This window comes from Merops nubicus, unplaced genomic scaffold (genome assembly GCF_000691845.1).
Source record: "Merops nubicus isolate BGI_N331 unplaced genomic scaffold, ASM69184v1 scaffold18435, whole genome shotgun sequence".
NCBI classification, from domain to species: Eukaryota; Metazoa; Chordata; class Aves; order Coraciiformes; family Meropidae; genus Merops; species Merops nubicus.
This window is the reverse complement of record NW_008610476.1, coordinates 42,237-58,342: the sequence shown is the minus strand read 5'-3', so window position 1 is coordinate 58,342 and position 16,106 is coordinate 42,237. Positions and strand designations below refer to the sequence as shown.

Below are 16,106 nucleotides of genomic sequence, written 5' to 3'. Positions count from 1 at the left end.
TTGGTTTCCTCTAGGGAGGCACCTGGAGATCGGTAGCTTGGTCCCCTGTGAAAAAAAACAACATTGCATACGCATCCATTTAGAAAGTATGGGCTTGATTATGCTCCCAGAGATATTTTTTGAAGTTCTGCCTTTGTTTTCTTTCAAGGCCTTACATGTTTCCTAACCACTGACAATCATATGCCCACAGGATGACAAATGGGCAGAGGTGATACAGTATTAGGGATGTTGTAGAAATGACCGTGTACTTTTCTATCTGCTTTCCAGCTTGTGAGGTTCTATGCATCACAGATGGAACGATGAATGGTCCTATTGATTGCTGTGTGTGTTTGCAACCCTTAAAAAGAGATACTTTTTGTATCAACATACACATCTATATACACTCAGCCGCTAGCATTGCCATCACCAGCACTACCCGTACCTACCTAGTGCTGTGTACCTCTACACCTGATTCTTTCAGTAAAGGGGGAGGAACTGCATTACTGGGAGACAATTTTCAGAAGTTTTAGCTGTTTCTTTCTGTAGGTACAATATACTTGAAGTCAGTTGAAGGAAAAAGGATGATTTTACTTGCAAGTTACTGCACTGAACATAGGCATGTGACTTATCTCAGCCCTCTCAGTGTTTCCTCTATTCATGTGACTTAGGGTTTAGGTTACTCACGAGAAAAGTCAAAATTTCCAAATTGGCTTTGTTTCAGTGTATTATTCGGAAATGGTGAAGTAAGACAACGTGACTGTAACATATATGAGATGGTTCACATTATCCTTCAACTAATTTCTGAAACAGCTGGCTTCTCCTCCACTCCTGGAGGGCTCTGTCCTTTATTCAGAGGCATCGAGGTTGGTTTCAAATTAGAGTAATCACAGAATCCATTTATAAAATGTGTCACTTTTTTAAAAAATGTAAGATATACAAGAAGGTGGATAAAAAATAACTGTGCTTCCCCCCCCAATAAGGGAAAATTAGCCAGTTTTAACTATCTATCTGAATTGACATGCACTCTAAGCTAGGTAGCCCTAAGTATTTCCGAACTATACATACATTTTATGGTTTAAAATTATGGAGCATACCTTTGGCTGTATATGAAAATATTACTATAAACTACATAAAGTCATGGACCAAGTTTTCACTCATACACTGTGCATTCCATTGTCTGTTTACAATTTATGGATATCTTTCTCTAGAGAAATCTGAAAAAATGTCAGAAAATCCCACATCTGGCAAGACCTCTGTGAAAAGTCCAAAAACCTCAGCAAAGAAACAGAAGGGTGAAAAGAAAGCTAAGAAATCTCCAAAAGGAATACAAACACAACTTGGTATGTAAGTTACAGCAGCAACAAAACAAGCAGTAGCCTGGGCTTACATGACAGCTACTTAAATTATTGTGGGCCCATGCGTTTAAGTAAATGAGAGATAAATTAGAATATGCTGTTTTATATAGATGATAGATCTACAATTACTGATTATGGCTTTGTAGGCAATATATGGAACCAACCTACATTGCAATAATTACATTTTGTCTTCGTAGTTTAGATTTAACAGTTTATGGTGTCATGATAGTACTGAATGGGAAATTGGGAGGCTTAATACATATAAAGTAGGGATATTCACAAAAACTAACAGCCCAGGGAGAGACCACCAGGCAGAAAGAGGTGCCCCCAAAAGGAGGAGTTCAAGTGCTCAGGATCACACTGTGAAGGTACAATAATAGAGCTTGGAAATAAACCAAAGTCTCACCGTTTAATTTTGCAGTGCATTTTATTGCATTATTTTTCTGAGCTGCTCTGAGATACTATCTCACTTGTGTAATTTACAAAGTTTATAGTTAATGAAGTGTAAAGCTAATGAGCCTTTGCTATATACAAATATTTCTTTTCAGTGATTGGTACATGTTCTTAGAAACGGTGGGCATGTACTCTTGCTTGGTTTTGGTTTGGTTTTGTTTCATGGAATTTTTTCTGCCATGACAGCCACCCACCTGAAGTTCCTTTTGCCTTTTCATCACCTTTTCCCTCCCAGCTGATGAATAGCTGTTGTGCTGCAGAGAATATTCTGCACATGAATGATCATCTCTTCCTGTCCCACCTCGCTGTGAGGTTTGCACACTCTCTCTCAGGAGCTGAAGAAAACCTGGCTCCTGCAGCACCCTGCCATCCAGAGCAAGCCTGCCCACCTCACTGCTGTCACAGGGGACTAATGTCTGCTCCTACCTGCACACCTCCGAGTTCTGCTGTGTTCTGATGTTAGCAAGCTTTGCCCATTTATCTCTTCTTCTTACATGGTAACTGGCCCAAGCAGGTGCTATGAGGTAGCAGTCAGTGCAGTTTTCCTCTGTGGAAACTGGAGCGTGTTCCACAATATTACAGGTTTCTTTCAGCTTCTTTCTTATGCAGACGACCTGCTCAAAATCAAAATGGCTTTTAAATATACGTAGTTTCAAAGTATGCTAACATCTCCTTAAGATACAGACCTATTTTAAAAGGCTTCCCTCATTTCTTGTGTTAAATTTGATACGAGTATACATTAAGCTTTGTTTCCTCTTCAGAGTTTGGTTTTACACGTATATAGAGATTTTAAATATGGCCCTGACAAGAAGAGTACTGTATATTTATAGTTACTTTGTTAGGAAGAAAAAAATACTGATAACGTGTCATTATATTTCAGGTGAAAAAGATGAAGTTGATCTTTCTATGGCTAGTATAGGTAAGGGCTATGATGACTGTTCTTAAAAGTAATACTTTTAAATACTTTAAACATTTTGAAGCTTCAATGTTACTAATGCCAAGGAATGAAAAGGGAAGGTTTTTTTATGAATGGGAAAAATTAGAACCTATGAAGAAGTGCAGCTATTACAGTAGTAATTACAGTACCAGTCGCCTGGTAGCAGGCAGTGGAGGAAGGAATGCGGAAACAGGTGTGGGTTTGCACAAGATGCTTTTATGTCGGGTTGAGAGGAGTTGGGATCTACAGAAATAAAGAGCATCACAACAGAATTATAGGGTACAAAATGTCTGCATTTAGTAATTAATAGGCAATTTAAAGAAAGTCTTTGAACTTTGTTAAATTACTGAATCTTGTGAGAAGATGATTTAGCCGGTAACTTGGTTTTTTGATCATAGGCACTGACTGATGTCTTTTGCTTTGTAGAAAAAAAAATCTTCCATTTAAGTGTCACAAGGTATCGTGCACTTCTCTTGGCTTATGAGCAAGAACAAGGCAGTTTTATGTAGTTTTAAGGGTGGCCATAGTTATGAGCTAAAACATGTAATTATTTCAACTGAAATATATTCTTTTACCTTAAGTGTTTTACCATAAACACTAAATGATTTGTAATTTTTTTTTCCACATCTCTAGTTATCTTTTTATTTCGACCTGATTTGTGCAGGTTATATATTTGGACATAACTTGAATTGATATAAATGTATACTTCATCTACAGTTTACAGGGACAGCCTAAAAGTTTATCTTCCTAATTAGCTTTTAACGGCACATCTTCTATTGCTACAAGCTAAAACAATGTGGCAATTATACAAACCAGGTAATTTTTAAAGTAGCCATAAATCACTTGTCTTCCATAATCCTGAGAGCACACACGGGTGGAATTGAAAATTGCACTCTGATTGTCTTCATTGAAATGGGTGCACTGCAGTTAATGAAAATGGACAATAAATCATCCCTCAGATTATGAAAATGTTGCTTTTAAAATTGTATTTTGGGTGTTCGTGGAGATACTCACTTTTGACAGTAAAAGATAATTTTACCTCCACCTAGTGGCAAATAAGGTTAGAAGCCATAATATCTAAACTATTGCTAGAAGTCTGTTGCTAAAAGCAGGAAAAAAATGCTACTATATGCAGACACTGTCTGTGCAGGATTTAACCTATATGCATGATATCTCCTTGGGCTAAGGCCTGCACATCATCTTTTCTTCTCTTAGAGCTTTTTGGTCCTTTGTGAAGTTCACATAACACTAGGAGTTGTTGCATATTACAAATTACATGGCTACAATTTAGTATTAAAACACAATGTGAAGCCTTTTATTAGATGCTAGATACTTTTTACTGGAAAGCAGTATTCAATAAAAATTTTCATAAGAAGAATTCTAGTATCAGCTCTTTATGTTATAGTATTGAATCTGTAATATAGATCTTATAGTATATAATCTGCTACAATGTAAAATTCTGTAACATAAAATTTTATTCCTTTAGACCAAAAGATGTGTATATTGTAATTCAGACTCTACTTTGCCTTTAACTTGGACTTATATCCATAGAGCAGTAAAGAAAACAGACTGCCTGTCCTACTCCATTTCCTCTCATAGTGATGTCTACTGTATTTTTGCTTAACTTTAATGCATGCTTGTATTGTTTCATTTGACATTGAAACCTACATCTCTTTGAAAAGATTTTTTTTTAGCATTAACATTTTTGGACAAGGCTGATTCAGCATGATTCAGCATTTTAGAAAAATAAAATAACACAAGTTTCCTGAATAAACAAGTTACTTCTGTTCATGATTTTTGATGCATAAACAAAAAAATAACTGTTCAGTTTTACTTGTATTTATTTGAGATGTGGATATTACTTCTGAAAAAATTTCCCGTAATAACCAGCAAATTATGTTTATACATTTTCTTTAGGATCTAACTAGTTGCACTAGCCACAAAAGCAACTCCAAGAACTGTGATATGTACAAATTTTTTTGTTCCTTTTTTTTTTCTTCTGTTTATTCTGTCCCCAGAGCCAGCTGTGCAGTGCAGAGGATAAAAATTGCATTTTGTTTTGGTACACAGCTCTAGGTTTCTATCCTCATTCTGTTCTATGGAATTGAATTTGCAAAATGTCTAATTCTTTTTGCTCCAGTATATCAAAACATAAAATACATCTGTACTGTTGCAGTTTGTGCTAGGGTTTGAGTCTGACTCCTAATGACATCCTAATGAGACCTCATGCCCTTGGCTAGGGTGACCTTGGAGTCCTGCAGATAAACTTTTGCAGTTCCTTAAAATTATTAGATGTTTCAAGTCACCCTGGAATCTTTCTGAGCTTGGTCTCATAGCAAAATTGATAAGCAAAAGAAGAATCCAAGTCTCAGCCTCATTAACTACAGAGAGTAGATCTCAAAAAGCACAGGGACTCCAAAAGATAAATGAGTCCTGGTTGGTCTGGTGTCACCAACAATGAGTTTGGACCAGGCAACTTTCAGAGACCTTTCTAAATCAACATGTCTATAATGTGGTAGTTTTTGGTTTTATTTTTAAAGCATCCACACAGAAATGGCAGAAATCTGAGCTACCGAAACCAAAAATCATGCAATATTGACCACAGCTTATAAAGAAAGAGAATTAATGGGCTGTGCATGCTATAAAATGGCTTGTGTATGCTGCAAAATAACTAGTGAATGCCAAGTAAATCATACTTGGTTTAATGCAGGGTGTACCAGACCCATCATACATGTCACTAGTTTTAGCTATGTCTGTAGTAGAGCTGGTGCAGTGGAGGAGCAGTACTGAAAGATTTTAAAGGATAAATGTCAGAACCATCAACCATTATGTATTACATGATAAGCTTATGCAGAGATTTAGCTTCCTGGATGATAGAGATTAAGATGGATTTATTGTTCTGTCAGTCCTTGTTGGCTTAGGCTAGAGATGACTTCTCAAATCATGCTGAGCCAGCTGGTCAATATCATCACTTTAGATATATCAACTTCAATTTGAGACACACACAAGGAGAAAAATATCACAGATTCTGGGAATTAAAATAAAATATTAAATAGCTCAAACTAGTAGACTGAAACAGAATATAGAAAGTACTAGCTATTATCACAGAGGCCAGCCCATTTCAGTACATAAAAATCCCATGTATAGAAGTCCCTAAATCTTTTCCACCTTCCAGTTTATCAAAAAGATGAACATTCAAAACAAACACAAAGGTATTGAAACCTTGTTTAGATTAACCATTGGCTTAACATAGCATTTCCCTCCAGGGAAGGACTAGAGTGTCCTTATTCAAGCCCTCTCTTACATCAGAGCCATGCAGTTGTGTGTGTCCTTAATGTATTAAAACCAGCCCATTGGTGACTCTTCACTAAAGCTCTTAATCACCTGTCGATCAAGAGCAAAAAAAAAAAAAAAAAACTCATGCTAGTAATCACATATTCATTACATAAGAAATATTAGGTACAGTCTGTAATGTAAATGTAATGTAAAATGTAACACAATTTGTATTCCATGCCTTCCAAAATAACAAAACTGAGAGATTCAAAGGCAATCTGTTAGGAAACAGTAAGGGCCCAGGGTTATTAAGGTATACGGTTATGTTTAAACACAAACTTTGAATTTGTTTGTCATGCAATTTTGCTTTCTTTCACAGGCCACCCTGAAATCTTTCCTTTAATTTTCACTACAAAGACCCAAGAAATTTTTAATTGCCGAATTGGTGAAGATGTCACAGAAAAAAACTGTTTCAAACTTATTAAAAAAGAGGATATCATTCAGGACCTGAAAACAGCTGCAATTTCTGATTTCCACCCTGTCAAAAAAGTTGTCCTAGTATGTAGCTTATTTCATTCGCATGTTAAGCCTTGATGATATCACTGTATATATTCTTTTAATGATAACATCTGTCCTTTTCTGACTATGTAAATACACAAATGCTTTAATATCCAAAGGCTATAGGTCATGGACCACTGTCAGCTCAAAATTTCTCATGGATCACGATGTACTTTTTTTTTTTAACTAACTTTAGACTGAAAATATGCTAAAAGTAATGTAAATATTACTAGTCTTGATTCTGTGAACTGGCAGAGCTTCACATATTTTGGCTTCAAATAATTTATGTTCTAATTATTGAGAATCATTAAAAGTGTTTTTTTTTTCTGTTTAATTCTATGAAGACAGTAGTTTTATCCCAGACCTATATTTATTACAAAACAAAATCCAGGTGTTCTTTTCTGTTGGCATATGGAATTCTCTGTTGGGACCACAAAATTAATCAAAGATACTGAATTTACACTCGTAGCAGCTTTGCCAGATACAGGCTTATGTCTGTTTTGGATATTATTTGCTTTCAGTTTTCCACTAATTGTTTTACTTAAAATAGGAATATCCAGGGGAAGAACTTCTGGTAGTTTTTGATGCAAAGTTCCAGTATGGACAGAACTTTTACCTTGTTGCTTCTGAGGAAGCCAAGGAAAACATTCTGAAGGTAAGACAATGCAAGTATTGGAACCACAGCATTCTTCTGCATATGAGTATTTTCAGAGTCTGGTCTCACATATACTTCAGGAATGGTATTGTATTTGTAAGCATCTGATGTGCTTGGCATGGTAGGATGTTTCTGTGAAGGTTAATCTGATAATGGAAAAATATGTAAAAGACTGTAAAAATATTTTTTTTTGTACTGAGAAAGACTGAATAAAATTTTTGTATTTTACTTCCAAGGGCCAGTATAACCCCCATTGCTGCATTTTTATGATGAGTGTTATTTTCCTCTGCTAAGACCAAGGTTTCTAAGTGAGACATAGAAATAGAAGATTGTAATATATTGGTCATCTTCAAAGAAATGTTATGCTTATTTTTTACAATATGTATGTATATATTCTTCAAATCATACTTTAAAATGTCCTTGAGTTTTAAACAACTCCAGATACACAGATTTCCCCTTGTGCATTGCATCAAATGAGAAGGTTTATATGCAAATTATGTAATTTTTCAACATGAGTTTGTCACTTAGCATAAGAAGCAACAATTAATAGAAAAGCAAACTAGGCAGGAGGGCCTAGTGTAGAAAATCACTATAGATACCTTTTTATATAACAGTTATTTGCTTTCAAGACACCAACCTCTCCTTAGTAGTTAAATATTAGTTAAATTTAATATACTAAATATAATAATTATTTAGGAGTTAAAAATATTAGTAGTTAAATATTAAAAACATTTATTGTAAAATTCAAATGCACAAATGAACAAATGGGACCTAGCCCAATCATACCCACGGCCACTGTATAGCCAGAACTACTGCACTGAGGTAGAAGTGAAGAATGTGTGAGTAAACACTGAAAACTGTGTTTCTAGGTCATACTTGCCTTTCATTAACAAATTTTTGAAAAAGCACTATTTTGCACCGTTTGATGTCACAGCCTCCAGAAACTGCAGAAGAAAAAGAGGAAGAAAAAGAAGAAAATAGAGAGGAAGCTCTGGAAGTCCAGCCTTATAAACCCCCTGTCCAGAAACCTTGGGTTTCTCTTGGCAGCGAAAGGGAAGTTGAAGAAGAATCTGTTAAAGAGACTGCTCCAAAGGTCAGAATCAATAGGTACTGAATCAAATAAAATTCATTTGGTTTTGTGATATTTAAGTTCCTTAAAAAAAAAAATTAAAAAATTCAGAGTTGCAATCCTAGTTTTTCTTGGACTCTTTCAAGAAAACAAAACAAAAAGAGTGAGAACTAACTCAACTTTTAACAAAAACTGAAACTTACCACCACCCCGCTCTGTTTTCTTTAAATCCTGCAGATAAGGCATGTGACTGTACTAGACATACCTACTACTTAAGCTGTAAATTCAAAAGTCCTGATCATCCAGTCATTAGCATCGCTGCCACTTTTTGCTTAGTTCACTATCTGGCCAGATTACAATTTGAATCATTGCAATTATATTCTAAGGACCTAGTTCTGTTTCCTTGAAGCCAAATGAACTCTTCCCTTACATGGCTGGCATTTAAGTAGCATGCAGCACTTGTAAGGGTTCTCTACCTCAGAATAAATGTTATCAACTGCAAGTTATTACAAACTGATTTTACAGAACGACCTATTTGATTACTATATCTACAGATTATACTGAGAAAATTTTATCTCCAAAAAATTAGATCCACTCACAGCTGCCACTTAATTTGTGACCTACAGGGCATCTTCAAGCATTTAACTCTCCATCAATGATTTTTAGTCAATACCTAAATCCCTCTTCAGGGAAGACTGGCTAAGTTTTGACAGTTCTCAGCAACCAGACATCTTCCTCATACCTAAGGAGATGTTCTAAAGATAATTCACAGTCACTAATCTTAGTGCATGTTCACAGTCTAAGTATTCTTTACCTTACCTTGCTGGCAAGGTCCACTCAGAAGTATTCTCAGCCTACAGTCCTTTCCAGTTCTATGGGAGGTGCTGGGAAAAAGTACCTGCCTAGAAATCCAAAACAAAGCAATACCTCTCTTCTGCCTGAAATCAAGTGCCTACCTCTCTTTGTGGGTAGAAGCCAAGCCAGATCCCTCTTTCTTCTTAGTTGTCACTGTAAAGAAACTCCTCACTCACATTTTTGTGGATCCCCTTCAGGGTACTTTTCTGTCCTCAGAGAGCAAAGGAAGCTGGAATGACTCACCCAAAGTTCAGAATTGCACTAAGAGGGAAGAGAAGAAAAATTAGGTCTTGGAAGTCCAGCAAGTCTTCCTGCAAATCAATCATTTAATTAAAGGTGCAGTTTTAATAGTATGTGAATTACAAAACATAATTCTCTTACCCTACTAGCAATAATCCAAAATGTTAGCTAAAAGCAACTTCTTGTTTTAGAAATACAAACCTGTCTTCTGTTACTTATGTAGGTTATTTATGTGAGCACTTCAGAATTTTAAAATGCAGAAATATAAGTAAACTCAGTACAGAAATCATTAAAACTAGTTCTAAAATTATATCAACACTGTCATTTTACAGAATGAACTTTCCAAAAATTTTCCCCTCTGCTAAGTAGAGAAATATCTTTTTTCCAGATTAAGTATATGGTTTCTCGGGTACAGAGGAGGTTTGGTGCACCACTTACATTGACTGATAGGAATGCTTCCCATGTAGGAGACAGTTACGTTGAATGCACACCCTACCAAGACAAAACGTTCATTATTAAAGTGCTTGAAAATGATGTGGGTGTACAAATAGTTCCCAAAGTAAGAGAAGCTAGTACTCAGACAAAATGGTAAGTGTGAGAAAATACCATCTTATTTATTACGCTACACACTGCTTCTGATCTTAGCTAAAGTTCTGTACGTCAGCTCGTCTGGAGTTAGTTACAAACCAATGAAGAGAATAGAATTGGATTATCTGTTTCCATCTTTCCTCTTTCACTCTTTTCCAAAGAGTTTCTAGAAAAACTGAATCTACTTAGCTTTTAATTTTACACATTATATGCATTTCTGTCTTTGAAATTGTTTCTATACTTACATTCAAATTTATTCCAATTTGTTAGGACCTATCCAAAAAATGCAGCTACGCAGTATTTTCCTAGACAGTTGTCAAGTGAAGAGAAGGAAGAAAGTCTGTCATCTAAGAAGCTGAAAGATTTTCTTACATCAGTACATTTAAGGTAAAATTACTGCAGCATTACATATTACAGGCTACCTGAAATAATAGAGAATACAACCAAGAGTTCTTGTCTGAGTGGACTATTTGGTCAAATACTGATTTTGTTTGTTTGTTTCTATATACATGTTTGGTTTTTCTTCACTTGCTTATTATTTTAATATTAACAAATATTGATATTTCTTTCAATGAAAATTAACATGAAATAGATGCCATTTAATTATGAATATTGGTTTAAATTTATATTATAACATCATTTCAACCAAGCTGCAAAGCTGATCTTTCAAACACTGCTCACTCAAGCAGAGGTTCATGCAGAAGAGCAAAAGTGCTGTCCTACAGCCCTTAGTTATGGGACAAGTGGCACTCACTGACACCTTTAGCACAAGAACTAGATAATTGTACTGTACTAGATCCAAACAGAACTAGAGGTAAATTCTTGGTACAATGAGTTATTTATATTTAAATGGAACAGACTTTCCTTACAGTGATGCATCACTGAGGAATTAATACTTTCTTTGGTTTTTTTACTACTGTAGTCATAATTTTGCGTAAAACAAAAGCTGCCTCTTCACAGTAATATTTGTGATTGTGCTACTGCGTAGTCACATGTGGATTACTGACAGTGTTAACTTCTCTTTTCACAAAACAGAATGGAAATTGCATTGCAGCAAAATGAAATTATGAATCCTTTTTTTGATGACTGGAAGGCCCTAGCAGAAGACGAAAGCAGCTCTGATGGCAAACCAGATGTTTATCTTAAAGCATACCAATCATTTACAGATCTGCACTATCTCAAGAACAAAACTATTAGCTGTGTTTGCTGGCATCCAACTATTCATGGTAATGCAGATAAAATACTGATTTGAGACTTGAATGACAGGTATTTATGTGACAGCTGTAAAATAGTCATCTTTCATAAAATTATCAGCTTTTAAATTTAAAAACAAATAAAAACTGATTTAGTATGTTGGTCTGAATTGCTGATTTGGGCAGAGTTCAGACAGGCCATGCCAAGTCACTTACATTAATGTGTAAGTAAGTGGAGATCATAGGAAAGGGAAATTTCTCCCTTATGAGGCTCATTTACGTGGGGCTGCAACTGTTCCAGGACCTTCTGGTGGCTCTGCATGCCATTGTTCCTTCTGCCCATGGCTGGTTCTTCTAGCATGCCCAATGCTTGTGAGGAATGTTACAGCCACAATGAGACATAGCTGTGCCAGGGAGCCTCACAAGGCACACTAAGGGCCTCCTCTTGCACCCTGCCATGGATTATTGCTCTATGCAACCAGGCTTAAAGGCACAATTAAATATATATATACTTAATATAAACTTATGTAAATGTTCTAGTTTAATTTAAAAAGCCAACACTGCAGCCTGTGTAGGAAATTAAATCAGCTACAAAAAATTTGCCATGGTGGGTGGCCAGGAGCATATGCCTGTCACATCATTTCAGGTGTAGTATTACACCATTAAGAAGTAGTAGCAAGGAAGTTGAATTTTACCCTTATGCTTAGGTTCTATGACTCATTGTTAAATAACTGCATTTTAAGTAATAAAAACAATTTCCTCAAAGTTAATCTGTAAGAAGAAAAACATAAATACATGATTGGTTTGGGTTTTTTTTGCACTGGATTCAGAAGGTGTAAACATAAGACACTTTAATTAAGCAGCATGTTGAAACTTGAATTGTCTCTTCTCAAAAGGTTCATTTTTTTCTCGATCAGGGATTATAGCAGTGTCAGCAAGAGAGCAGCTTTCTTATGAGGAGCAAGTTAACCTGTCTGATAAGTCATTGCTGCAGCAGCCAGTAATTGTTTTTTGGAGTTTTTCTGACCCTGTCCACCCTCAGGTATTTAATCAGGACTTTTAAATAAGCCAAGCGTTTAAATAACAAGAGAAAATCAGTGTGACTATTTCTCAGCTATTTTGTTTTTCTTTCTAGTTAATGTTGGAGTGTCCTCAAGACATTTACTGCTTTCAGTTCAGGCCAAGTGATCCAAATATCATTGCTGGTGGCTGCGTCAACGGACAGGTGTTAATTCTCTCTTTAAGAGTAAAATTGGATATTTCTATATTTTCTTACTGTATAAAAAAAAATAAAGGCAACCACATGTGCTCAATATCCATAGTGTCACAAGGCAGATGTCACAGAGTCTCAGAAATTCTCTGTTCCTCTACTAAATTTATGCCTGGCTATTACTATAGCTGAGCCATTACTGTTGTGATGCTTCTGTGTAGTACTGATAAATAGGTCAAGCTGTAAATACTTTTTTTTTTTTTTTTTGAGAAAACTGTAGCCTTTCAATTGATTGTATCAGACTGAAGAAGCAATACTTCAAAGACTTCATAAATCCTAGGGCAGAGAGTGAATGTCTTATTTTTCCCCAAACTTCCTTGAATTATATCTGAAAAAAAATACCTATCAATGCAAAGGATTAAATAATTAATAATATATTAATTTCTCATTGTAGGTTGTGCTGTGGGATATTTCTGAACATGAAGAAATGCTGCAAAATGCAAAAACTGTTGCTGATGGAATCCAGGTAACAGCTGTCAATATGGCGAATGCTTCTGTTCTAAATGTACTGCAATACACTTAGATGTGTTTGGGGAAAAACAGGTGAAGGTATTCTGACCCTAAACACATGAGTAACTAGTCTTTGCAATGAGAGACTGGAAAGGATAAGAAACCTGGTGAGTTCATGAAATAAATCCATTATCACACTATAATTTCTACTTGATTAGTCCAGCTTAATATGTTTACTGCATTTTGTGCAGACTTAGCCTTCAATAAGACTACTTTATAATAGGCACTAATAAATATTCAGCTCTTGCCTTATGAAGCCTATCAAATACATACAGCAATTGTTGCTGAATGTAATACTGAAAGTTATTCTGGAAGTTTATGAACAGAAAGAAAAGGTAGCATAGAAGATGAGAAGCAGATTTCAGTGGAAGGAAGACTTTAAAGGGGATAAGAGAGATCCAAGAGCAGTAGAGGAACTAATGATGTAAGTGGATGTGTGTGTGCCTTTGGAGGCATGTTAGAACTCTCTTTAGAGCTTCATATTCAAAGGCCTGTTCTGATGCTTTGCATTTTGTTTTCCCAAAGGGAATATACAGACCCCTAGAAAGTTCTATAAACTGATCTGACATATGTGACAAAGCATTAACAGTACGTAAAGTGACTTTTTGACAGGTCTACTATTTTGTTTTGGAAATATACTAAAATATGTCTTTTTAAACATTTCTAGCCATCGCTTATGCAAGTCCAGCAGAGTAGCAGAGAGCCACCTCTAGTGAGACACTGTGCAATCTCTTCCATACAGTATAGTCATAAAAAACCAGTAACAGATATACATTGGCAACCAGATTGTTCTGAGGTGAGCTTAAAAATTACTTTTCTTCTTTTTATTGTTTTCTTAATATACTACCTCAGAAATCATAGTGTAAACTCAAGATAAAATATTAAAGATTCAATTATTTGTAACAGCCTTCAATATTCCTCACTGCACGTTCTAAATACTAAATAATGTAGTGTCACTTGTCCTGATCATTGCACTTTACAACTGTGCTGTGTTCTCAGTCTGGTATGAACCTGCTCATACTGGAAAAAAACTCTGTAGCTTTACTGAATATTATAATTCAAAATTATAATAAGCCTTTCATATCTAAAATATGTTGAATTTCTGCTATAAGCAGTCTATCCTGTCACCAAGATTTAAGAGAAATAATTTCAATTAATTAAATATCTAGGCACTCCAGGTTGGTGTTATTGTATTTACCTTAAATCTAGGTGCTGCCTGTGTAGTCAAAACTTACATTTTCTGTGATGATTTTAAAATTCCACGGTACTTAGAGTCTTTGTAGTTAAAGGGTCCAATGCTATTACAGGAGAACTGGCTGCTCATTTACTGCAATTGGTTGCCCAAATTAATTTGAAATGCGAATGTAGTCAAATGCAAAATAATGACAGTGGAGAAGCAAGTCGAGAGGAAGATCTTCTTTTAAAAGTTCTTTAAAAGCTTTATGCAAATTAATATATTAATAACTCCTTAAAAAACATTTTTAAGACTTCATAGACAGTGCAGTCCTTAGCAACATTACCAGAAAAGTGAGGAAGAGGGTTCACATATGTAATGGTTTGAAAACAAACCAATGAGAGACTCCAAGTCAGAAATACAATTTAATAAGAAAAAAAAATAAATAAAAGCAATAATACAAAGGAAAACCACAGACAGAGTCAGAATACAACCTGATACTCCATAGTTAGGGTGGTGGTAGCAGTCCAGATGAAACAGTGGTCTCGTAGAAAAGATCTGGTAGCTCTTGTCCTCTGGAAAATCCAGTGGGTAAGGCCCCCTGTGCTGTACTGAACCCCAGTTTATATCCAGGTGGGAGCACTTGGCTCCTCCCCCTGGGTGGAGCATCTCACAATGGGCTGATATCAGTCTGTGAGTCATGCAGTGGGTCCTTGATGGTCCATTAAACAGAAATAGCTCCTGGGGGGAGCTCTGTATGAGTCATGGGGCGAGGCATGGATGGGCCCATTAACAGGGAGCACTCCTCCTGCTGGGTGGGAAGGTGTTAACATCTCCCCTGACCTTGAACCTCTTTCCTTGTCTGTTATAGCCTGAGGTGTGAGGTCTGTCCTGGGCAGCTGCTACCCATGATTTTCTTAACTGCCCATGAGCAGTGACATAGAGAGTATAGAATATACAGTTTTGGTTCTACCCACATAAGGATAAACCGGTCCCAGCCCCTGTAACCATGACAACATATATCATAAAAAGAAAGCTGATACAACATTTTGTTGTTAAAGTATGCTATGGTAGTACCCATGGATACTAATTGGTACCAGATGTAAAACACAAAGAAAGGAAATGGATATCATAGTGCAGTTGTGGTGTTTGTTCTTTGGAGGGGGGTTGCCAAGGTTTAGGCTCAGAAAGCTGTTTTCTTGTTCATCTGGAATAACAGATACAGAGAACCCATGTGTGATAAATAACACTGACAAAGGAATCACTTTGTCAATATTTAACAGCATTTACTGGGACATACTTTTTGTTATATGAACATGGAATGTGTGTAAGCCTTTGCACAGTACTGCTGGTTTTATGGCACGGTTCCTGAAATCAGCAGTTTATTATTATATATAAATGAAAGTATTTTAAGTTCTATCCAGTTCTATCAGCTTTTCATGGTTGTGAGACTACCATTTTGACTCCATGCAGGCAACTCATTAATGAAAATAAGAGTAGGATTTGGCCTAAAAATAAAAAAATGTAGCTGAAACTTTGTCATACGGTTGATAAGTACAGTTTTAGCCAATATATATATGTTTTGCATATACTGGAAATCACATCATAGACTATAATCATGTGTTTCCCCACCCCTACACCTTTCCTTTATTTTTCTGAAGAAATTAAAATAGATCTGGTATAAAACAATGACTACTTGGTAAATTGTAAGTACTATAAAACCTGTAGATCACTTCATACCCAAACTAAATTATTAGTAATTAACATTTGAAGGCACCATTACAATCCCACAGTGTGGTCTAACTAAGCGGTAATTGAAGAGAGATGACAAGTGGTGGAAACCTGGCAAAGAGATATCACTCCCACTACACTTAACTGAGATAAATTTCTCAATTATTTGCTCTTCTGTTAAGCTGCACAAAAAAAAGTTAAACGTGGCAACCTAAGGAGGGTCTGACTTGCAGTGGTGCCAGCAAGCATTTATCCTGCTGACTTAA

The 16,106-nt window shown here is 35.9% G+C and overlaps 1 protein-coding gene across 1 annotated transcript in view; it reads left to right on the top strand.

Annotated features, from left to right (window-relative positions):
• The first annotated feature begins 1,201 nt into the window (after positions 1-1,201).
• The window catches only part of WDR63 (WD repeat domain 63), a 23,614-nt gene continuing 8,709 nt past the window's right edge, over positions 1,202-16,106 (top strand). The window contains exons 1-13 of the mRNA XM_008940936.1: positions 1,202-1,319; positions 2,668-2,706; positions 6,377-6,555; positions 7,106-7,210; positions 8,145-8,303; positions 9,763-9,962; positions 10,233-10,349; positions 10,998-11,188; positions 12,073-12,197; positions 12,291-12,380; positions 12,820-12,935; positions 13,177-13,270; positions 13,603-13,731. Of these exons, the coding sequence (XP_008939184.1) occupies positions 1,202-1,319; positions 2,668-2,706; positions 6,377-6,555; positions 7,106-7,210; positions 8,145-8,303; positions 9,763-9,962; positions 10,233-10,349; positions 10,998-11,188; positions 12,073-12,197; positions 12,291-12,380; positions 12,820-12,935; positions 13,177-13,270; positions 13,603-13,731 (1,662 nt within the window). The remainder of the gene's footprint in view (positions 1,320-2,667; positions 2,707-6,376; positions 6,556-7,105; positions 7,211-8,144; positions 8,304-9,762; positions 9,963-10,232; positions 10,350-10,997; positions 11,189-12,072; positions 12,198-12,290; positions 12,381-12,819; positions 12,936-13,176; positions 13,271-13,602; positions 13,732-16,106) is intronic.